The sequence below is a fragment of the Callithrix jacchus genome, chromosome 1 (genome assembly GCF_049354715.1).
Source record: "Callithrix jacchus isolate 240 chromosome 1, calJac240_pri, whole genome shotgun sequence".
Taxonomy (NCBI): domain Eukaryota; kingdom Metazoa; phylum Chordata; class Mammalia; order Primates; family Cebidae; genus Callithrix; species Callithrix jacchus.
The window spans coordinates 22,878,922-22,903,714 of NC_133502.1; the positions used below are offsets into that span (position 1 = coordinate 22,878,922).

The 24,793-nt window shown below is 41.1% G+C and overlaps 1 protein-coding gene across 3 annotated transcripts in view; it reads right to left on the reverse strand.

Annotated features, from left to right (window-relative positions):
• NALF1 (NALCN channel auxiliary factor 1) overlaps positions 1-24,793 on the reverse strand; it is a 678,420-nt gene that overhangs the window by 41,557 nt on the left and 612,070 nt on the right. For all 3 annotated transcript variants that reach the window (XM_002742529.6, XM_009000395.5, XM_009000434.5), the window contains exon 2: positions 6,779-6,950. In XM_002742529.6, coding sequence (XP_002742575.3) covers positions 6,779-6,950 — 172 coding nt within the window. The remainder of the gene's footprint in view (positions 1-6,778; positions 6,951-24,793) is intronic.

The window sequence follows — 24,793 nt, forward strand, 5'->3', positions numbered from 1 at the left end:
GGAAGAACCTGAGGCCCTCTAAGATGCTGGGTATATAGCCAATAAGACAATGACAGGAAGAACCTGAGGTCCTCTAAGATGCTGGGTATATAGCCAATAAGACAATGACAGGAAGAACCTGAGGTCCTCTAAGATGCTGGGTATATAGCCAATAAGACAATGACAGGAAGAACCTGAGGTCCTCTAAGATGCTGGGTATATAGCCAATAAGACAATGACAGGAAGAACCTGAGGCCCTCTAAGATGCTGGGTATATAGCCAATAAGACAATGACAGGAAGAACCTGAGGCCCTCTAAGATGCTGGGTATATAGCCAATAAGACAATGACAGGAAGAACCTGAGGCCCTCTAAGATGCTGGGTATATAGCCAATAAGACAATGACAGGAAGAACCTGAGGCCCTCTAAGATGCTGGGTATATAGCCAATAAGACAATGACAGGAAGAACCTGAGGTCCTCTAAGATGCTGGGTATATAGCCAATAAGACAATGACAGGAAGAACCTGAGGTCCTCTAAGATGCTGGGTATATAGCCAATAAGACAATGAATGACAGGAAGAACCTGAGGTCCTCTAAGATGCTGGGTATATAGCCAATAAGACAATGACAGGAAGAACCTGAGGTCCTCTAAGATGCTGGGTATATAGCCAATAAGACAATGACAGGAAGAACCTGAGGCCCTCTAAGATGCTGGGTATATAGCCAATAAGACAATGACAGGAAGAACCTGAGACCCTCTAAGATGCTGGGTATATAGCCAATAAGACAATGACAGGAAGAACCTGAGGTCCTCTAAGATGCTGGGTATATAGCCAATAAGACAATGACAGGAAGAACCTGAGGCCCTCTAAGATGCTGGGTATATAGCCAATAAGACAATGACAGGAAGAACCTGAGGTCCTCTAAGATGCTGGGTATATAGCCAATAAGACAATGACAGGAAGAACCTGAGGTCCTCTAAGATGCTGGGTATATAGCCAATAAGACAATGACAGGAAGAACCTGAGGTCCTCTAAGATGCTGGGTATATAGCCAATAAGACAATGACAGGAAGAACCTGAGGCCCTCTAAGATGCTGGGTATATAGCCAATAAGACAATGACAGGAAGAACCTGAGGCCCTCTAAGATGCTGGGTATATAGCCAATAAGACAATGACAGGAAGAACCTGAGGCCCTCTAAGATGCTGGGTATATAGCCAATAAGACAATGACAGGAAGAACCTGAGGTCCTCTAAGATGCTGGGTATATAGCCAATAAGACAATGACAGGAAGAACCTGAGGTCCTCTAAGATGCTGGGTATATAGCCAATAAGACAATGACAGGAAGAACCTGAGGCCCTCTAAGATGCTGGGTATATAGCCAATAAGACAATGACAGGAAGAACCTGAGGCCCTCTAAGATGCTGGGTATATAGCCAATAAGACAATGACAGGAAGAACCTGAGGCCCTCTAAGATGCTGGGTATATAGCCAATAAGACAATGACAGGAAGAACCTGAGGCCCTCTAAGATGCTGGGTATATAGCCAATAAGACAATGACAGGAAGAACCTGAGGCCCTCTAAGATGCTGGGTATATAGCCAATAAGACAATGACAGGAAGAACCTGAGGCCCTCTAAGATGCTGGGTATATAGCCAATAAGACAATGACAGGAAGAACCTGAGGCCCTCTAAGATGCTGGGTATATAGCCAATAAGACAATGACAGGAAGAACCTGAGGCCCTCTAAGATGCTGGGTATATAGCCAATAAGACAATGACAGGAAGAACCTGAGGCCCTCTAAGATGCTGGGTATATAGCCAATAAGACAATGACAGGAAGAACCTGAGGTCCTCTAAGATGCTGGGTATATAGCCAATAAGACAATGACAGGAAGAACCTGAGGCCCTCTAAGATGCTGGGTATATAGCCAATAAGACAATGACAGGAAGAACCTGAGGCCCTCTAAGATGCTGGGTATATAGCCAATAAGACAATGACAGGAAGAACCTGAGGCCCTCTAAGATGCTGGGTATATAGCCAATAAGACAATGACAGGAAGAACCTGAGGCCCTCTAAGATGCTGGGTATATAGCCAATAAGACAATGACAGGAAGAACCTGAGGTCCTCTAAGATGCTGGGTATATAGCCAATAAGACAATGACAGGAAGAACCTGAGGCCCTCTAAGATGCTGGGTATATAGCCAATAAGACAATGACAGGAAGAACCTGAGGTCCTCTAAGATGCTGGGTATATAGCCAATAAGACAATGACAGGAAGAACCTGAGGCCCTCTAAGATGCTGGGTATATAGCCAATAAGACAATGACAGGAAGAACCTGAGGTCCTCTAAGATGCTGGGTATATAGCCAATAAGACAATGACAGGAAGAACCTGAGGCCCTCTAAGATGCTGGGTATATAGCCAATAAGACAATGACAGGAAGAACCTGAGGCCCTCTAAGATGCTGGGTATATAGCCAATAAGACAATGACAGGAAGAACCTGAGGTCCTCTAAGATGCTGGGTATATAGCCAATAAGACAATGACAGGAAGAACCTGAGGCCCTCTAAGATGCTGGGTATATAGCCAATAAGACAATGACAGGAAGAACCTGAGGCCCTCTAAGATGCTGGGTATATAGCCAATAAGACAATGAATGACAGGAAGAACCTGAGGCCCTCTAAGATGCTGGGTATATAGCCAATAAGACAATGACAGGAAGAACCTGAGGTCCTCTAAGATGCTGGGTATATAGCCAATAAGACAATGACAGGAAGAACCTGAGGCCCTCTAAGATGCTGGGTATATAGCCAATAAGACAATGACAGGAAGAACCTGAGGTCCTCTAAGATGCTGGGTATATAGCCAATAAGACAATGACAGGAAGAACCTGAGGTCCTCTAAGATGCTGGGTATATAGCCAATAAGACAATGACAGGAAGAACCTGAGGCCCTCTAAGATGCTGGGTATATAGCCAATAAGACAATGACAGGAAGAACCTGAGGCCCTCTAAGATGCTGGGTATATAGCCAATAAGACAATGACAGGAAGAACCTGAGGCCCTCTAAGATGCTGGGTATATAGCCAATAAGACAATGACAGGAAGAACCTGAGGTCCTCTAAGATGCTGGGTACAATGGACTTGAAGAAAATGAATCACTGTGCCACTGCTTTGCCACTAAGCAGAAGCACCTTGAAGAAAGCTGATGCTCACGTGGACAGTGTCTGTCATCAGGCCATATGCAGTTATATGCTCACAGAATACTTTCTTTGAGGTAGATAAGAAAAGTAAGGGAAGAATCCTCAATATCCTAGAGGGAATTCTCCATCCTTCTGGAAGCTGTGAATTGGATGCATTTCAAATAGCAGGAAAACCATTATAATTAAATTTGTTGAATTGGAAGGAATCTCCACCTATTCCTTTAATTCTTAGTGAGAAATTATTGCATTTTTAACATCTAGAGTGGAAATCAAATACTTTATGATTTTTTTCAAAAAGAAAAATTGCTGGAAGTAAGGTTAAGGTCAACTTGGTGAATTCTTTTTGATGTCACTGTGTTTAGTGATTCTCACTGTCTCAGTTAGGAGACATCCAACAGAACTACCTGTGAACATGGGAAGTTGCTATGAGCTCGCCATCCAACCTAAGGCCATCTGGGTGGCCTTCAGCTATCAGCAGCCAACTGGGAAACTAGAAAAGTAGTTCCATTTCTCTTCTGTATTTAGTCTGGCCCTTCCTGAGTACAGAAGACATTTCATGCAAAATGCATAAAGGTACCTGACTGCTCACATTTACTTCCAAACTTATTTATAATGTAAACTATTTAAAAATTCACATACATTTGTAGGAGACAAACATCCAAAAATGTGAAACTTAAAAATCTGGGAATGAATTATATGCACATATCTTACTAGTTTCCTTAGAAGCATGACAAGCCACTCCACAGTTTAGCCAGTGGTCCTCTGGGAGCTGTCTATTCTAACATCATCCAAGATGAAAGCCATTCTGGGGCCATATCTGGGACTCTCATGAGCAGCGGACATGCAGCTGTGATGGGCAGGAGTAGAAACTCCTGGCATCAAGGAATCCTCCCACCTCAGCCTCCCCAAAAGGGATTACAGGCATGAGCCACTGCATTTGGCCTCATCAGTACACTCTTAAGGGACACTGGTAACTGATGATGGGAAATGATGGCTGCTAGTTATGAACATAGATGAGAATTCTTCCAAGAGGCATGGGTCACACTTTAGAAAAGAAGATCAATCTGAAAATTATTACCTTTTTGTCAGGTTGTTTTTTGCAGAACTTCAGGATAAAAATGACTTCAGGATTTAAGTTGTATTTTTGTAATATTTGACTGTGTATTTTTGAGCAATTTAAAAATAAAATGACCATTAACCCAATTGAAAGTGACATAAGAACAGTGAGGTTTCCAAATGTTCAGTAATGAGATTATCCTGGGAGCCTCTCACAGAGATGGCATTTTTCTCTGGATCTGATGAAAAATCTCTCTTTTCCTGTCACTTTTCCTTAATGATGTAGCTAAGGCTATGAAAAAGCTGTTTTTACCAAACTTGAAAACAATTAAAAATGCAAATTACATTCTCTGCCCATGTTGTGAAGTGAGAGATTTAATCCACCCCAGCATTCTGCATGTGTATGGAGAAAGGGGGTGAGCATTCAAACATACATTTCAGATTCACAAACACAGGTATATTTAGGAAAAAGAACATGCAAACACCTCGTCCTTCATTTGGGTTTTCTGTCTACTTGGAGAAATTGGTTTGAAAACTATTGTTCTTCTCTAAGACAAAAGCCAGTATGAGTGTAAATGCATAAATACAACCTGTACATAAAAATCCAATGGCTTCTCTGAAGTCCTAATGTCACGGCACCTCACTGTCCCTCAATAAAAAAAAAATGAAGGCCTTATCTTCATGGTTATTTGTGGAATGTTCTATGAGAAATTCAATATGAATTAATAGCCTGTGTCTGGTGAATTTTGTCTCAAACTCAAAGCAAGAAGATACTGATTTCCTCCCTACCTCCTTCCTTTACTGCTTCCTTCCCTCTTCTTCTCCCTCCCCCGCTCCAGCAGAGGGGAGATACCGAAAAAATGACTTAAGCATGAAATCAGCAGAATAACACACAGGACTGTGAAAATATTGTACATTTCACTTTCCTGGGTAAAATAGCTGTGCTTGCTTAGTGACATAACTTGCTCTTCTCCCTTATCTGTAATCCTTGCAGCAAATCCATGTGGGATGGGGTTGGCCATTGCACTTTTAATTTAATAGTGAAGGGGTGGTATCTCCGAGAGAATGCACAAAAGAAACAGAATGAAGGTTGAGGCTCCTGACCTTCAGTCACACATTCTTCCCACAAGCTTGGGCAGCATAAGAAATACTAATCTAGGCCAGGCACAGTGGCACACGCCTGTAATTCCAACTTTTGGGAGGCCAAGGTGGGTGGGCAGATCACTTGAGGTCAGGAGTTGGAGACCAGCCTGGCCAACACAGTGAAACCCAAATACAAAAAATACAAAATTAAAAATATAAAAATTAGCCCAGTGTGGTGACACACACCTGTAATCCCAGCTACTTGGGAGGCTGAGGCATGAGAATCACTTGAACCCAGGAGGTGGAGGTTAAAGTGAGCCAAGATCACACCACTGCACTCCAGCCTGGGTGACAGAGTGAGACCCTGTCTCAAAAGAATAAGAAGAAGAAGAGGAAATCATTACTTATCCAGTACTTAGGGGGAGCTTTGGCAGACTATCTCTTGACAGCGTATCACTTAGAACACTATGGCTAATGGATAGGTATGTAGATAAGTGATGCAAAAATAATTGGATACATTCTCATGTTGAGCATCTTAATATGTCAGTCTGTTTTAAAGGCGTTTGGGAAGTCTAATGTGAGAAGAGAATTTTCATGTTTCTGTGACCATGTGATAATGTTTTATCCTTAAACTTGAAAATGAAACATGCTACAACTCAAGCCACATAGTTCCAGGGACATCGTATAGCACTGTTTTTAAAAAAGAGAACGCAGAGCCCCAACTCTGTCCAAACACCCTGGCAAAGTATCTCATTCTTACTGTCTAATTATCTTTTTTTTTTTTTTAAAGACTCTTATTCTTTATATCTTTTTTCATCTAAATTATGTAATGCTTATAAATATCTAGAAAAGGACTGCTGATATTTGTGTTTTGTCCAGTCTGACTCATTTGCTGAAAGAAGTAGACATCGTTTAATGGATAGATTTGTGTGGCTCCAACACACACACACACACACACACACACACACACACACATGCACGCAGATATTTTTAATGCTCTTAATACGTTCTACAGATAAAATAACATAAAATTCTCAGAAAATAAAAAGGAAATAGGCAAGGAGACATAAACTTCTTGCTAATTTGAAAAGCATGATTTCACTGGCCTTATCACGTCTTCTGTTCTTATGTAATTCAAAGGGAATGCAGGCAGAATCTTACCTACGCTAGGTCACATGGAAGCATATCTAACGATTGCTAATATTTTGCCATCATTTTTGCACAGGTAATAACTGTGGTCTCAGTTATAGATAGACCACGTGGCGCAGCAAGTGAATCATTTCCAGACCAGTCGAGGGGAGCTTTCGGTGCTTCTATTAGTGAAAGTGCGGAAAACTACCAGTCGCCTCTTCAAGGTTATATCCGTGGAAGGAAACAGCAGAGCAAACAATCATCACCCAAGAAAGCAAAACCAGCGAAGACCGTGTAGGGACTCCCCGCCGGCACCGTACCTGTGCAGATGAAACTGGAGAGGCCTCCGTAGATGACTTCGTCATTGTCAGGCAATATAAACGGACACCTCGTCTGAACCTCCAGACAGTATTGCTTGCAAGGAATTGTCTTTCTGCAGTTAAACTGTGTGACTTCAAAATACTGGGAACAGAGCCAGGCTTTGTAGACAATCTGAAAAAGAAAAAAAGAGAAGAATGAAAAATATAGAGGCGTGACAGCGGTTAGACTGGTGGAGGACACAGGCACGGAGAAGCATGCAAGCGTGCTGTGGTTTCCAGCGGATCCTAAGAAAGTCTCATTGCGAGAAAGCGAATCACACAAGGGCAGCTGCAGGCTATAAAAACGTAGCAACCAAAGTCTTCGCAAAAAAAGCAAAACAGTATCTGATTGCGTCCCTAATAGAATGTAAAATGTAGTCTGGCCTTTGTTTGTATTGGCTCATCTGAAAAACAGTGGATTTAAGCAGGAGGTTATGTTTTCAAAACCCAGTGCTATGTAAAGTACAATGAATGACTGGCCCTGTGGCTCTACCGTGCGGTGTTTATTTGCCGCAATGTGGCTGGAGGGCCGGATCCCTCCGCAGGGAGTCCCACGTCTATGCCTCCATCGGACACTAGATGGCGCGAAGCACTTTACAAAGACGGCCCAGCAGGCGTTGGCAAACTGCTGGTTGAGTCTTGGACTTTCAGAGGCACTGAACAGGCAGAAATGGACGTTTACATTGATGACTCACACCAAATGCATTAGAAATCTCACTGTCTGAAAGCCCGGAAATACCCAGCATAGATCAGACATCATCATACGCTGTGGTGTGGTTAGTAGGAGGGAAACCTCATCAGAGCCACAGCTTCAACCTTCTCGATGACGTGCGAGCCGCATCAATGTTTGCTGTGTATTTATACAACTTCATCAAATGGGAAGGGATTGGGGCTTCGTTCATCTCTTTGTTTGGGTGGCTGTTTGGGAAAACAAACATCGAAAAAATTGCCTTTTTCTGATCCAAGGGAATGAGCCGATCTTAAATTAAAATAAAACAATGGCAGATGTACCCATCTGCAGCATAGCTCACTAAAATTCAGTTATCCTCCAGGTTCTTGGCACAAATGGCTTTTATTTGTCTATTTCTAGGGTTAATACTATCCAAGCAACATTTTGCCAGTTATATTTTACCTAGAAAAATGGAGGCTCTGCAGTTAAAGATGGCCTTAGAGAGTATAAATACTTAATAATAACAAGAATAATAGCTAGTATTTATCAAGTTTATACTCTTTTCTAGTAAGGTAAAAACTTTTTTCCCATGCAATTTTCAGCATGCACTTTTGACATAACTACTAGTCATACTTTGAACAGAAATAATGTTAAGTAATAATAATATTAAGTAGTGGAAGTGGAAATTCCAGACTTCAAACCCATGTCTGTAGGACCCCAAAGACTGTGTTCCTAATAGTTATTCTATATTTAATCTGAGAACTACTTTTAAAGCATTTATGAAATCACAAGGGAGTTTGCAGATGGACCTAAAATCAGCATGGACCTCCATGCCGTGGGTCAATATCCATTTGGTATAAGGATGATTGTATATGTGTATTCATAACTTTTTATTAGGTTGATCAAAGTGAAATTTTATTCTGTGATCAGAGTGAAACTTTATTCTGTGATCAGAGTGCCTCGGTAGAGGTAAAATGAGATAAATTTCAAAGTGAGCTACACTTGTAAATGGTCAGAAGTAATTTTTCTTTGCCAGTCATCAATGGCTCACAATCACCATGTAACTTGTTAGTGGAACATACAAATAATTAGAATTCTTATAGGCCTTTTGAATGGGTCTTCACATAACCGTGCACACTGAAAAACTGCACTACAGCAAAGTGTTACAATAGCTCAAAACACCTCTAAGAATTCTTATGCCAACTGGGAAATGGAAGTGGGCTGTGGGTGTGCGCCTCAGGGGACAGGTGAAGGTGGAGGTGGTGCCGGCAGGAAGAGGCTGGAAGCACCAGCTTCAGAAGAGAAAAGGAAATGATTTCTTAAGCAAACTGTGGGGAAGTTGAAAGCATTTTTCAAAATGCCACAGACATTGACATCTGTGTAATACGACATGATATGTAACATGACATGGCATTTATTATGTAAACTAAGCTGTAATATAAGAATGACCCGTGTATACTCTGATTTCTGGGTTTCGTGACCTTTCTCAGGTACTAGAGGAAGGGGGGTAGGCTTATACTTGCAGTTCAAACCGCAACATTCCATTATGAGAACAGCTTGCGTTCTGTACACTTTTGGGATTATCTGTTTTTCTTTAAGGAATGCCCTTATGTAATTCCAGAAAGTAGCTCATGTTTTCATTCGCCAAACTGGCCCCATTCCCACTGCTCCCCTACCGGTTGCCTTTACACAGTTATTCAAGTTAAAATGGGTTCTAAATAGGGAATCCCATCTTGTGGTCATAAACTCTTAAGAAACAAAGTCTCTTTCTAGAACCTTGAGAAATCGCCACACTGTCTTCCACAGTAGTTGAACTAATTTACACTCCCACAAACTGTGTAAGAATGTTTCTATTTCTCCACATCCTCTCTAGCATCTGTTGTCTCCAGATTTTTTAATAATCACCATTCTAACTGGAGTGAGATGGTATCTCATTGTGGTTTTGATTTGCATTTCTCTAACGAGCAGTGATGATGAGCATTTTTTCATATGTTTGTTGACTTCATATATGTCTTTTGAAAAGTGTCTGTTCATATCCTTTGCCCACTTTTGAATGGGGCTGTTTGTTTTTTTCCTTGTATATCTGTTTCGGTTCTTTGTACCTTCTGGTTATTAGCCCCAGCAATCCCATTACTGGGCATATACCCAAAGAACTATAAATTGTTCTACTATAAAGATACATGCACATGTATGTTCATTGCAGCCTTCTGTCCAACAGCAAAGACCTGGAACTAACCCAAATGCCCATCAATGATAGACTGGACAAAGAAAATATGATATATATACACCATGGAATACTATGCAGCCATAAAAAATGATGAGTTCGTGTCCTTTGTAGGGACTTGGATGAATCTGGAAACCATCATTTTCAGCAAACCGATGCAAGCACAGAAAGCCAAACACCGCATGTTCTCACTTATAGGTGGGCATCAAACAATGAGAACACATGGACTCAGGGAGAGGAGCATCACACACTGGGGGCAGTTGGTGGGGGTAGGGGAGCAACAGCGGGGGGTGGGGAGGGATAACATGGGGAGAAATGCTAGATGTAGTATGCACCTAAAGTTAAATAATTGTAAACATGTATTAAGAGGGTAAATCCCATGTGAATTATTTTTACAATTAAATCAGTTTTTTAAAAAAGAAACAATGTCTCCCTGTCCCCCATCCCGTATTGAAGTCTCTTCATATCTACACATCCTCTTTGCAAACACTCTCCTCAGCATTGCCCAGTTGGAACAGATCCATTTTTATTCTGTCCTTCCATTCTATTTCCACTATATTTCCTTTGCAGATTTTTTTTTCACTCAAAGAAAAAAAAGATACTAGTAAGAGATCACAGCAAGTTTTTTTTTTTAAGTATCAGGTAGCAGTAGTTATGAAGAAAAGTGATCGATCATCATTTGCAAAGCCACCAGCAGACTTTACACTGGGCTATGATGACCTCTCCAGCCTGGCTCCATTGTGACCTCTGTTACAAGCTCCCTCCTGGGCTGTGAGTGCGCAATGGAGAATACTCATTTGAGTATTAAATATTTTCTAAAATTTTAGCTCTAGGGATAAGATACATCAGAAAGCAAGTAGGGGAAACCATGTGAGCTGAGTTGAAATCCGAAGGATGGAGGAGAAATATTTCATTGCTACTTAAGAGATTAAGGCTGAGAAGCAGATTTTATATAATTAAAGGGTGTATCCTTTCTCTGTGTAGATGTGTTTACAATAAAAGAGACAAGGCATACAGCACGTTTGCTAAAATATTTCAGAATAAACTGGAAAAAGTTTGCATGGGAAGTAAAAATAATTCTGGAATCCTGAAAAAGATTACTTGAAAGATGAAATAGCATGTTAGTAAAAACCCGAAAACTGTGGTAGGTTAAGAACAGAGAACACCTGAGAATATACTGTGGCTAAGAGAAAATGAGGGGTGGGGCTCTTACGGCTCTTTCCAGCGAGGGAACTGCTGTGTGCTGATGAGGATGGATTTAAAAGATAAATCGTGGAGTCAGAACATAAAGACAAGAGGAAAAACAAACAGGTAGACATCAGCTTGATGCAAAGACGAGCTTTCCTGCCAGAAGAGACGCACAGAAATAAAATGAGCTATCTTGAAAGATGCGGAGTTCTCTATAACTAGAAAAATTCCAACAGAATTTCCATAACTCTTGTCAAAACACGTGAGGAGGATTCCTATGTGAGGAAGGTCAGACATGTCCATGGCTCCGGGACACCTCCCAATGTCTTTCTAGAAGTTTTTGCAGAAAGAGGTTGAGGAAGATGTGTTGTGGCAGCACAGGGTTATAAGAACGAATGGACTAAATCTTAAAAGTCGTAAAGAACTTTCCAACAAAAGCCCATCATGAAAAATGAATATATTTGTCTTATTTCAGAAAAGCTATGGAGTATAATGAAGGCCAGAAATCTTTTTTATAATGGCTTAGCCTTCCCCTATAGAGAGAAATATTAGGTAAATTGCTTTTCTATGTGTCACTGCAGAGTATGAATAATTATATGAAACAAAAGAATAATTGTGGGAAGGAATAAAAATGTGTGCAAGGTCTCCAGTGACAGAGTAATGGCGAGGTGACATCCACCCACTCTCCCCCTTGATGGCCCGTGCCTCTTTCTACCCAAGAAGCAGCTTGGCTTGTCAGGTAATTATGTTCTTAAAGGGTATTTCAAATGGCCCGCTGCCCCCACGCTGCTCCCCCGTGTCCTCTGGAAATGACTATTGACTGTGACAGTCTTTGCTGGACAGCTGCTCACCACACAGCGTTCTTGAGGTGTCTATAAGAGGGCACACCACACTCTAACAACGGCTCAAAGGAGAGCATCGTTTTTGCTTAAAACATGTATAATACTTGGATAGATTTTTCTCTTTCTCCCCCGAGGCGTTTGCTCTCTTGTTATCTTTCCTCATAAAACCCTGAGACTTGTTTGGGAAGTGTTTTACAAGTAAGGACACTTACACAGGGAAACGAGGCTGCAGACAAACGGAGTTCAACTCTCTCCACTGCCCAGTTCCTACTTTCTTTTCACTGGGAACTCTCATAATGGGAACTCTTCTGAGAGGACAGGAACGAAGGGCGCATCGGATATGTTGGGGTCTCTAGAGTCACAGGTGAGGCATTCCAGCCTGGAACGTCATAGAGACCACCTAGCTGAGCCTCTGTGAATGACAGAAGTGGGGCCCCAAAAATGCAGATGACACTGAGAAAGGGGGAGCCTGGACGCCAGATGCCCAAGGCCTCTGGGCAGCTGTTCAAATTACACTCCCTATGATTTGGAAGTCATCCACTGAGGATTATTCATTCTGAACATATCCTTTTGCCTTCTTTCCTTCCTTCCTTCCTTCCCCCCTTCCTTCCCCCCTTCCTTCCTTCCTTCCTTCCTTCCTTCCTTCCTTCCTTCCTTCCTTCCTTCCTTCCTTCCTTCCTTCCTTCTTTTCTTCCTTCCTTCCCCCCTCCCTCCCTTCTTTCTCTCTCTTTCTCTCTCTCTTTCTTTCTTTTGCAAGTCACTTTATTTTGGAACCGGTCCTTCGAGGCTCACTTACAGCTCTGCAGAGCAGGCTGTATAGGCCCCTACCCTCTGCCTCCAGGCCGACTTCCATGTCTTTCCTGCATTCACTTCAGCTGAGACTCCCTCAGGCACGCAGCCCTGTTTGAAGAGGTGATCAGGGACAGCAAAGGCCGAAGAGACCAAGGAGAACCCAAGAGAGTTCATCTAGCAAACTAATTTTCACACTCTTCATGAAGATTATGTTTTGAAGCATTAGTTAGAACAGCACAGCCTCAGGAGGCAGAGGGAGAGTACTTTGCTTTTTGATTATGGGGAGTGATGTGAAGCTTTGAAGTCTAGAAAGAAATGCTTTACGTGCAAGGAAGGATGACCCTGAAGTAGGCTGTGCACTTGTTAACAGAAATCCTACACAGGACCAGGATCTCCTCGGTTGACAATGGTGCCATGTAGATGGCTGGCAGGGGCGCCTGTGTGGTGTCCTCATGTCCTCTCTTGGTTCTGGGCATTGCATTTGAAGACAGCTCATCTGTGCAGAACCTTTCAAAAATGCCTATGATCAATATTTTTCCAGCAGAAAGTCAGCTTTTCATTACTCTTTAAACATATATTACCCCATCTCCAAAATCCATGTCTATATTTTAGAGCAAGGTAGAAGATTTATAACTTAAATATATGCCAGGCTGCTGAAAAAAAAATACCATGTTGGCTCTATATTTTATCATAAAGAAAAATGTCAGATATTAAAAATGGTTGTCAGCTTCAAATCAAGAGGCTAACAGCTGCTCTCACTTTCCCCCCACTTATTTATAAGGACTAACTTTCCCTTCACATTTCCAGTGTTTGTCAATACGTTTTATGAGATCCATTTCCGCCAGCTCTAACCCCACTAGCGGCCTGAATTTTGGCTACGTGTGGGTGAAATAATTGGTTATGCAAGCATTAGTCTGCGATAGCAACTGGCTCAGCCTAATGCACTTTGATGCATAACGCATGTTGTTGCAGTTTTAAGTGGGGATGAAACTCAAAATACATTTTCACGTTCCTCTGTCTGAATGTCTGCTTTCTGCTACATCTGTGTCAGTGTCTGGTGAAAGCACACTGCACCCAGAAATTGGAAACCGTGATACATCCTGAAAGAGAAACAAGAAAAGCCCCACTGCCTGAGGCTCAGTTGAGTCTGTGAAGTCAGCTAAGGATGGGCGGTGAGCAGGGGACTGAGCGCCCCGATCCCTGTGGGGTCTCATGGCGTCGGCACATCTTGCCTTCCAGGGCTTTGTCTTGGCTCCATTTCCTGAAGTATATAATGCAAGTGTCTTCCTCTGTTCCATTGGTGACCCGCTTTTTCAATCCTGTCATCACCCTTGGTCTATTCCCTTGCATTTCAGAGCTTCTTGAGCTTGTCGGCTCTGCCCCACATTTCCAAGTCCATCCAAACCAGCCTCAACACCAAAATGAGGCTCCTGCAGTGCACATCCATGCCAGAGTCCCAGACTCCATTTATACAGGAGAGGGGATCAGTCTGAAAACCACAGGGCCAACCCAAGCCCAGCCAGCCAGTCGGGGGATCGCATCACGGAGGTGCCCAGATGTGTGATCGTACAGAAGGCGAAAAGCAGATCCACTTGGCCGTGCCTTCGTGAATAGGGAATATGCCCATCCAAAGATTATTTGCACAGGGCTTAGGAAAAGGGAAACCTAAGAGGCATTTATCAGTAGGTCTCCAGCGCTGTGCAAGGGAAAACGTGTCCTATGATAAAAGCCAACTTCGTTTTCTCCTTTTCTCTCTTCCTCATTAATAAATGTCTTATGTAACACTCAGTATCCTCCTTGTTTTCTCTTTCACTTCATCCTACTGTGATTTGGCCTCAGCTCGAGCCACTCCACTGAGATTGTTCTTTCCAAGCTCGTTGGCCTCTCGGCTGACAAATCCAGCTGGAAAATCGGTTGTTGTCTTATCTGACCTCTTGCCAACCTTGATTGTGGTTGATTGAACACCTTCTGGAAATGCCACTGGGACTCATTTTACCCTGGCGTCCCTTGGAGTCCTCTGCCCCGCCTTCCCCATCTTCATGTGTTTGCTGTTGCTGTTCATTGTTTTCCCTGCCATTCCCCAAAATGTTAGTATCCCTCCAGCTTCTGTTCCAAGCTTGTTTCTACACATTTTTTCTGGGCAATCATCCATCCTAGTGATTCAATTGTAGTCTTTAAAATAGTGAAGCCTAAATCTTCATTACCAATGCTGATCTCTCTCCCTCTTTCTCTTTCTTGATCTACCCGGCACTCTGCTCCAACACCCCTTAACACCCCAAGCACTATAAACTCTAAAGTGGAATTCGGTCTCTTCTTTGCAGAGGGAAGCAGGTGAGAAACCTAGGAGTCATCCGATGCCTCGTCCACACTCCACAGCTCTTCAGTCACCACACCCCATGAACCTGCTTCCTCAATACTTCTGCGTCTGCCCAAATCTCTCGATTTCTACTGAGACCAGTGCTGCTCGTGCCATTGCCATCTCTCCCTTGGATTTCTGCCCTGGATATCCCCATGGAGCCTACCCTTGTGCTGTCAGTAGTGAACTCCTGCTTCATGCTGCAGTTAGAGCAGTCTTTATAAATCAACTTGACTATTCCACTACTTCATTTTTAATCATTCAGCACCCCACCCCACAGCAACACCCAGGAGAAAGTTCAAAGCTCTTCACAGACTGCATCTCTGCGACCTTGCACTGCTGAGCACTCCAGCCTCATCTCTGCCACTCCCACCGTGCACTCTGCTCTCTGGCTACAGGAGTGACAAGGAGGTCACTCAATGTGCACCATGCCCTTGGTGGCCCAGCCCAGGCTCTTCCTTCCACCTTCCTCACGAATTCCTCAGCCTGTTAATTCCTGTCTATCCTGTGTGACCTCACCTGGAAGCTTTCCCTGCTTTCCCTCTAGACCCTGCAATGAGCTCTTCTTCAGCCATTCACTAAATGTGATGCTGTCTTCTTGCCTGCCTCCTTCTGAGACCCTATGCTCCTGAGATGAAGGACAAGTCTTGTGACTTCTTTTATCCCCAGCACCCTGGACGTATCTGGTAGAAATTTACTGTCAGTGGAATGGCCACTGGAAATTAGTAACATGGTCTTTGGGCTTGCATAGTGATGTCTTGTGAGAGGCAGGTTACTGCGAAAGCCAGTCTATCTGGCCCTGAGACCCTACCCAGAGCAGAGACCCTAACAGGAACACTGATGAGCCCCAACATATGAAATTCTAAGAATCCCTTTTCGAATGACCAATCCGGTGTCCTTTATTGAAGACCAAAAGGATACTAAAGAAAGGCATGTTTAAAAGTCCACTTCATGAAGTGAACTTCTCCTTCCAAAAAGATCTCATGGGTCAGGTCCTAAAGCACAGTGTGGGGTTGGGTTACAGGCTGAGAAAGGTTTTCACACAAAGATGAGGAATGTTGTGGTTTATTGCTCTGGGTTCACGGAAAGCCTACAGAGCTTCAGAGGGAAAATAATATTTTATAGCTCTTATATAAACAGACACTCTACTTTGGCTGAGATTGTGGAAAAAAATGTTCAGCAGACAGGCTACACTAACTCATACCTTTCCAGAACAGTTCTACTACATATCCAGAAAGAAATATCGACAACGATAGTAGCCAGTGAATTAACTTCACAGTAAAAAAGGAACCATTTCCTTTGGTGGGAAAGAAGGTCTCTTCTAACAAGCTGGCTTCACCGGATTATCACATTAGTGAAAAAGATGGTGGGAGCTCTGCTGTGGGCATCAAAAAATAAGAAAGTTATTCTATAAAGGCTACTCCTGAGGGTTAGCCATGGATAGATATAACTCAATAGCCTTATCTAGGGTTCGAATGGGTCAGTAGGAAATGAAAGCACCTTGTGTGGACTCTCAGCCAAGCAAGGCCTTGTAAATGCAGCAGTATTACATGCCTATGGTCCTCTAAACATACTGCTTACTTAACCTGGCCTGGATTGACTGTCGCAAAAGTGCTAGTGATCCCATTAAAATTCATATCTATAAAAAGGCAGCAAGTGAACACTTCAATGTAAATTCAGTTTTGGGCTCCATATCTTGAGTCAAGAATGTTGAAAAGGGTTTAAAAAGTGGGAAATCAGACTTCTAAAGAAAGGGAAATGGAATTGAGTCTTAAATAAGAAATCTGAAACTCGTCTAAGGATATAAAGGGATAATATATTCACCAAGGATAGGAGAAGAGGGACTGTGTTAGACTCTCCTTATTTTTCAGAACTCATAGGAATTCATGGAGCACTTGACGATTAATAAATGAATGTTATCTGCCACAATCTACAATGTATTTAGGAAATATCATCGCACTGAGAAGAGGTATAATAAGTAATCAGTAAGTTCACTATAAAATGCAGATGTATTTGTTTCTTCGTAAAACTAAATAGAATGGAATTCATTATAACAGCCTCACTTAGAAATGAGCAAAAAAGGCCGGGCACGGTGGCTCAATCCTGTAATCCCAGCGCTTTGGGAGGCTGAGGCGGGTGGATCATGAGGTCAAGAGATTGAGACCATCCTGGTAAATACGGTGAAACCCCGTCTCTACTAAAAATACAAAAAATTAGCTGGGCATGGTGGCGCGTGCCTGTAATCCCAGCTACTCAGGAGGCTGAGGCAGGAGAATTGCCTGAACCCAGGAGGCGGAAGTTGCGGTGAGCCGGGATCGCACCATTGCACTCCAGCCTGGGTAACAAGAGCGAAACTCTGTCTCAAAAAAAAAAAAAAAAAAAAAAAAAAAAGTAAAGAAATGTAATGCATAGTTTTGTCATATAATCCAAAGTCAAGCATGAAAAATGTGACATAATAAACTATAACTAGTTATCTAAGAATCCAATACCCTTCCATAGCTGTGCACGCTGTAGAACTAGAATACACAATGCTTTTGGTATGGATCTAAATGTTCTACTTCTTCGCCATATTGTCAGGTCATTTCTGTACCAGGAGTGCATGACTGACACCCTACTTTACCAATGTCTGATTCACAAAAATCACCGATTAAAACAATAATAATCTGCCTTTGCTCAAAGGAAATCTGCTGTTCCTCAGTGGAGCAGGCTCTTTGCATTCCTTGTTTTTCCCACAGATGCCAGCATTTCTGATTTTGTCATCACAGTTTCTCCTCAGGAAACAGCAGCTAACGCCACACTCTCTTGGCTGTTTTCTGCATTATCTTAACATGTCCTGTTAGTGAGAAGCTGGGAAAGGTATAAATGCAAGCCCCTTTTGTAAACTAAGAGCGAGCCAGCACTGTGGGAGTGAAGGATTGTGTCACATGGCAATTTTGACATGTTGCCTATTTAAACCTGGTCTGTATTACTGTCTGAAAAAATGCCAGCGATGCTATTAGAATTTACATATTTAAAAAGTGAGAGTGAACACTTCAGTATTCTAATTGAAATATAGACTTGTAGCCTGTTACTGTGAAACAGAGGACTGGCTTCCTGGGTACCATCCAATCTGTCTGTTAATCACACATTTTTCACTGACAGCCAACTTTGGGGTCTGACAGTAGAGAGTTACCTTTGGAAGCCGAGGTGGAGGGAAGGTTAAAAAGTTCATCATAAGACATTTTCCCTGGCATCAGAAAGAGTACCGTGAAATTCGAGAAGCTAGGCTAAGATGCCTCAAGCCGGGAGGATTACTGTCAGTGTATCTCAGTGTGGAGGGAGCAGAAGTCAGTGGCAGCTGAGGGTTTCTACAGAAGAGAAGGGGACACCATGTGAGGGAGTGAGACGGGCATATCAAATAGAGGAGTGGGGAGGAGGCTGGGGTGCTTCTGATATGACAAAGAAAGGGAGGAAGGGAGGAGCATGGGAGGAAGATGGCAAGGGAAGAAAGGAGTTATTGAAACTTAACACCATGGAATACTACTCAGCCATAAAAAAGAACTAAATGTCTTTTGCAACAAGTTCACAGTGAATGACTAAGGAGTAATAAACCAAATGCTGCATATTTTCATTTCTAAGTGGGAGCTAACCTATGGGTATGCAAAGATATACAGAGTGATATAAGAGACAGTGGAGACAGACTGGAGGGGTTTGGGAAGGGGGTAAGAAATAGAAAACTACCTGTAGGGTACAATGTACATTAATCAGGTGACTTGTGCACAAAAATCACAGACTTCCATGTGACCAAAAAATACTTGTACCACTAAAGCTATTGATATTTTAAAAAATCAAGGGTGGGCAAGGTGGCTCATACCTGCAATCCTAGAAATTTGGGACACCAAGGTGGGTGGATCACCTGAGGTCAGGAGTTTGAGACCAGCCTGGTCAAATGCCAAAACCGTGTCTCTACTAAAAAATTACAAAAATTAACTGGGGATGGTGGCACGTGCCTGTAATTCTAGCTACTCAGGAGGCTGAGGCAGGAGAATCACTTGAACTCAGGAGGCAGAGATTGCAGTGAGCCAAGATTGCACCACGGTACTCCAGTCTGGGTGACAGAGCATGACTCTGTCTAAAAAATAAAAGTAAAAAAATAAAAAAGAACTATTTACTATCAGTTATTTTGCCAGGTGTTTCCAATGCATGGTATTTGCGATGTGAGTGCTATTATTCTAATTTACGGATATGAAAACCGAGACACAAAGAGTGTAAGCAATTTGGACAAAGTCCCATAACACAATGTAACAGAGCCATGACGGGGTTTTAGGTCATTTTCCCCTACACCCTGACACCCCACATCAAAATGTGTTCTCTGCTGTACCAGGCATGCAGAGGTAGATACTAACTCATGAAACTGAAGGGTAGAGTTGTTTGCGGCTTGCAAGAAACATCTTTCCTGGGGTTAAGCTTTGGAGATTCAAACACGTTCTATGCTGCACTCCTCTAGCTCTTCTTTAGCTCAAAGAAAACGCGGCTGTTTTCACAGAAGCTCGAAGAAGGTACTTCAGTAACTATTACGTGAATTTTGCTTTATAGTGAAAGATTTTAAAGATGGCAAAGGCTCACAATGTTTGTGATCTTATTAGCTGAAGCTTGAAACCCTGCAAACTGGTGACATGAGGAATATTAATCTTAATTAGGAAGGAGCCAGAATTATATCTGGAAGAAACAATTGCCTATCACTAGAATTAACTGCCGCCTCCAATTAAGAAGCCTATTTTTCTGGTCTCTTACGTACTCCTTTCTCTCTTTGGCTTACTATCCCCCCTGCAAACCCTTACTTAACTATGAAATGATACAGAAGTGACACTAACGTGTATATGTTTTAAATGTATTTGCTAAACACTTTTAGTAGTTACTCCACCCATTTAAGATTTTTAGCATATTTCCCTTACGTAAATATTCATTTATATACACATGAACTGTTATATAATGAATACATTATACAGCATACACGGAACACAATTGATCACAAAGGTTAGGATAAAATTACAACTGCAAGTAGAATTTAATATTTTCTTGTCATATTCCAACAGATTACCTTGTGCATGTCCTGGGTGTGCTCGCCCCACCTAGGAGAAGCCCGACTGAAGTTAAATCACAATTATCAACTTCTTCAGCACTGAAATAAATTATGTAAATTGTAAAATTGTGTGGCACAGACATGTAAAGCTGAGCACTTGCTTGAATTATGTAAGCAAATTTTAATGAATTTTATATAACTGACTAAGCAAAAACCAAATATTACCATGAGGGCAAGAACCTGGTCTGTCCTCAGTCAGCAGTGGACTCTCCACAGCAGGGTGTCTAGCCTCTGGCATGACTCAGCCATTAGTGCCTGAATGAATGAATGAATGAATGCATCTAGACACAAGCTCAAGGTGAATCCAAATGGCCATGGTTTTAGCAAATCATTCCTGTTCTATTTAGTGGGATTTATTAACTTGAGCAACTTTTTGTCATTATTATTTTTAGTTTAATCTACAAACTAAACCAGTGGCATCCATTTTCTCTGATACACTTTTTTAAGGCAAGCAGTAGACATGGGGCTAATAAATACAATTTTGTATAAGCTGTAATGATACTGATTTTTATTGTCAGTGACAGTAGTGAAAGCTACTATTTCTTTGTTCTGGTTGGCATAGCATCGGTTTCTAGAGCCAAAGTGAGACTTAGATATGTAAATGCTCATACTAAATATATTGGCATCTTGGGAAAGTGTTGTTACATATAAATATTTATAGTTGTTAAATATATGTATGTATACATACACACACATATATAAGAAAATCAGAGCATCTGTTAAATTAAATCAAAACAGTTTTAATAACTCATTTTATTTTTTGCAGTCATATATGTTCCACCAATTTTATGGACAGAAGAAAAAGGAAACATTTTTCTTCCTGACTTTTGCCATGTTTCTGTTTTTCCTCAGTAAATACTGAGATTCAGCAGAATGTATTATTTTGACATTTTAGATCACGTGTCTAAAAACTGAGAAAAACATATGTCTTTGAATGGGAAAATTCAGAACATAAAAATAGGTTCACGTATGAACAAAGTTTCCATAATTCAAATGAAGATACACAGTGAAGTTGAAAGGCAGGATTTTAGAATTCCTCCCTAAAATATTTTCAAGGACAATTTCTAGTTGGGTGCTCCCTGTGTTCCACTGACTTGCTGTGGTCTAATCTTGTGAAGTTAGTGAAATATAATGCATTTTCTGTTCTCTAAGTGTGTTGTGTGTATCTTAGAAGAAAATGAATATCTTTCCATTTACAGAGTTAAGAATATAAGTACACATGCTACAAGTCTTTTAACCCATCCCTGTAAATGTGCTTAGGGGCACAAAACTCCAGGAAAGAAGACATTTCCCTGCTACTTCTGCAGAAACAGAAGGCCTGTATCTCTTAGCCCATGTCTTCTTTATCCTGAGCTAAACATACCACCAGAAATATATTTTCAGTATAAAATAATCGGTTATAAATAATCATAATATTATTCATTATTATTGAAAACTATAATTAATGGAATTAATAATCCTTCATAATAAAATTGGTGGTAATATTGGAAGGTGCAGTTTTGGAGTAGACAGTTGATCATTATATATTTGGAATTAAATGGCAGTATACAGTTTTATGCTCAGAGTAAAGTCTGGCAAAAAATGTAGAATGATATTGAAATACGCAAAAATCAAATTAAGAAAGCATATATATCATTATGCCAAACAGATAATAAAATCTGAACATTTAATTTTAATAATTTTCTGTATTGAGAATGCATGTTTCCATTCATCGATAAGATATGCCACTGCATATACAAATGATACTCCATTTTTGAATTATATATATATTATATAAATATAACATAATGTATATATGTATACTTGCAGCCCAAAACAATGTTAATTTGTAAAAAAGCTAATAAACTGTATGTCCATAGCAATGTCTTAAAATTTAAAACTAACCATTTGCTTTCCTAGTGTGTGTTTTGCTGCACCAACTGCCATGGACCCTGAAATAAGCACTTTAACAAATTATTTTCATTCAATTCCAAGTAATATCAAAGATTATTTTAAATCAATAGCAACGATAAAGATTTATATCTTAGTACTGATTGCGATACAAACTGCACGTTTTAATTCTGAAATCTCATATTGAACTTTGGTTTAAAAATTAGATAAGAAATTAGTCGTTAGATTATTCTCATGTAAATGAGAGTATCCATAGCTGATAATTTGACATTTTTAATGATTCCTCACTGAAAAACAACAACAACAACTAAAAGAACAAATAGAAATAGACCAAAGCAAGCACATCAATTTCATACCTAAACGGGAGGATTCAGGTAACATTTATTTTTATTTTTTTGTTTTCGTTATTGTTTTTGTTTTTGAAACAAGGTCTCGCTGTATTGCCCAGGTGTGAACAGAACTCACTGTAGCCCCAGCCTCTCTGGCTCAAGATATTCCCGCGTCAGCCTCCCAGGTAACTAGGACAACAGGTACATGACACCATGCTCAGCTAATTTTTAAATTTTTAATAGAGCTAGGATCTCACTATGTTGCCCAGAGTGGTCTTGAATTCCTGGCCTCAGACAATCCTACTGCATCGGCCTCCCAAAGTGCTGGCATTATAGGTGCGAACCACAGAAACTGGCCTCAGGTAATATTTAAATTTAAATTTCAACCAGCCGAATGGTGGGGGGTGGAGATGGGGTGGGACCCAGACAATCAACCGTGTATATTGAATAGATCTTTAAGTAGTAATTCTGAAAGCTCAAACAACAAAGTGAACTTAGCAGTCAACCTGTTCTTTCCACAGAGATACTGAAAACACAAACCAAAGGACCATCCCTTCCCCTGAATTCTGACTGCCATACTCTCACCACGTGTACACATACACACGCATACACACACATGCACATATACGCACGTGTGCATACACACACACATGCACACGCACACAGGCACACACTTTCTCTTCATTAGGTCCGATGTTGTTAGCTTGTCGAGGAAAGAAATGCCTTCTACTTGTTCCCCTTACATTGGAACTGGACATGAGCTATTCCTTAAACATTAAGACAAAAAACTTTCTACTTGCCACATGCATGGACATTTCCAATTTTTTTTTTTTTAGAACTATGGCTCCAATAGTCTTTACAGAATTTAGTCCCCTGCATAAAGTTTGTTTTTTTAAAGTCAGTGAGCTGGAAGGAAAACTATTGACCTTGGTAAGTGCCTGCGGTTGAAACACACACTCCCTAAGTGGCCGAGCCTCCAGAGAGCAGGCTGCATTGGATGAAGACCCTGGGTAAGACAGACAGAAAGTGAAGCTAATTGTACATGACAGAGAGTGGCGGTCAGAAAACCCCAGCAAAAATACAGTTTTATTTTATTCCTTGGAATTTAAGATACTCACTATTATTTAAAATCAGATCAAGCCACAAAATATATTTTATATTTTTCTGCTGTAAGCACAAAATAACGTTAACTATACATTTATTAAAGTATATAAATGTTTAGATGGAAATTGTTTCTTTTACAATGAAAAATTATCCAATAATCTGTTTCTTTCACATGGTATAAATGCAAAAGTTCATTTGAAACAGATTCTTATTCACTGTGGAATAAAATGAGTACAAAACAAAACATAAAATCCTGATGCTCAAATTTCATAAACTACAATATAAAAGATGTTTAGCATTGAGTTTCTGGCTTTTTATAACCACTATCAATGCAAAGCAATATAAATGATCACAGCGAATTCGAAATGGTGATTTCAAATCTCACAAATGCAACATGTTTAGCAAAAGCAGAAGATAACCACTGATGCTGACACAGCACTCGCTGCATGCCAGAAACTAGATAAAAGTCTCACATACAGCAGCTCATATAATTCTTACAACAAACCTCTGAAGTAGATAGTAACATTTTTCCTTTATTCCATGGGCATGAAAATACGAGGCCCAGAAAGTTTAATTCCTGACTGAAGTGAAGCAGAGTTCATATCCCAGAGCTGATATGCCCAGACATTTGGCCACGTGACTTCTATAATGACTGCTGGATATTTGTATTAACCAAAGTACGCACTTCATTTGTCACAATACGTATGGTATGCAGACGGTCTTGCACTATCTTATTTCAAGAGATTTCTTTTGGCAAAAGAGAAGTATAGACTGAGCGATTCGATACACCATCAGAACAGCAGAGAACATTCTTCTACAATCCTCAGCCTAATGCAAGTATTACGGATGCCTCTAAAACCTACTGTTGTGTTTGTGCATCATGCACCACTTCATGATGCCTGCATTCTGGCTGCCTTGATTTCTCTTTGGTAGAGTAAAGGAAGTTTTTAACCTACAAGATTCTTCCTTAGAACAACCCTTCAATACTTCCAGAGTGCCCTCTGTGTCTAGCACTGAGTATGCCTTGATCTGCACTGGTAGTGAGTAAGTTTGATCACTGCAAGCTACCAAAAATGCTTAAGATACAAAGTGTGCACAACTCCTCAGAAACGTACGGTAAACACTAGGTCTATGGAAGGGGTTTTAAAGCATCAAAATAGTGATTAAGAATGAATTCATGTAATCCCAGCACTTTGGGAGGCCGAGGCGGGTGGATCACGGGGTCAAGAGATCGAGACCATCCTGGTCAACATGGTGAAACCCTGTCTCTACTAAAAATACAAAAAATTAGCTGGGCACCGTGTCACGTGCCTGTAATCCCAGCTACTCGGGAGGCTGAGGCAGGAGAATTGCCTGATCCCAGGAGGCAGAGGTTGCGGTGAGCCGAGATCGTGCCATTGCACTCCAGCCTGGGTAACAAGAGTGAAACTCCGTCTCAAAAAAAAAAAGAAGAATGAAT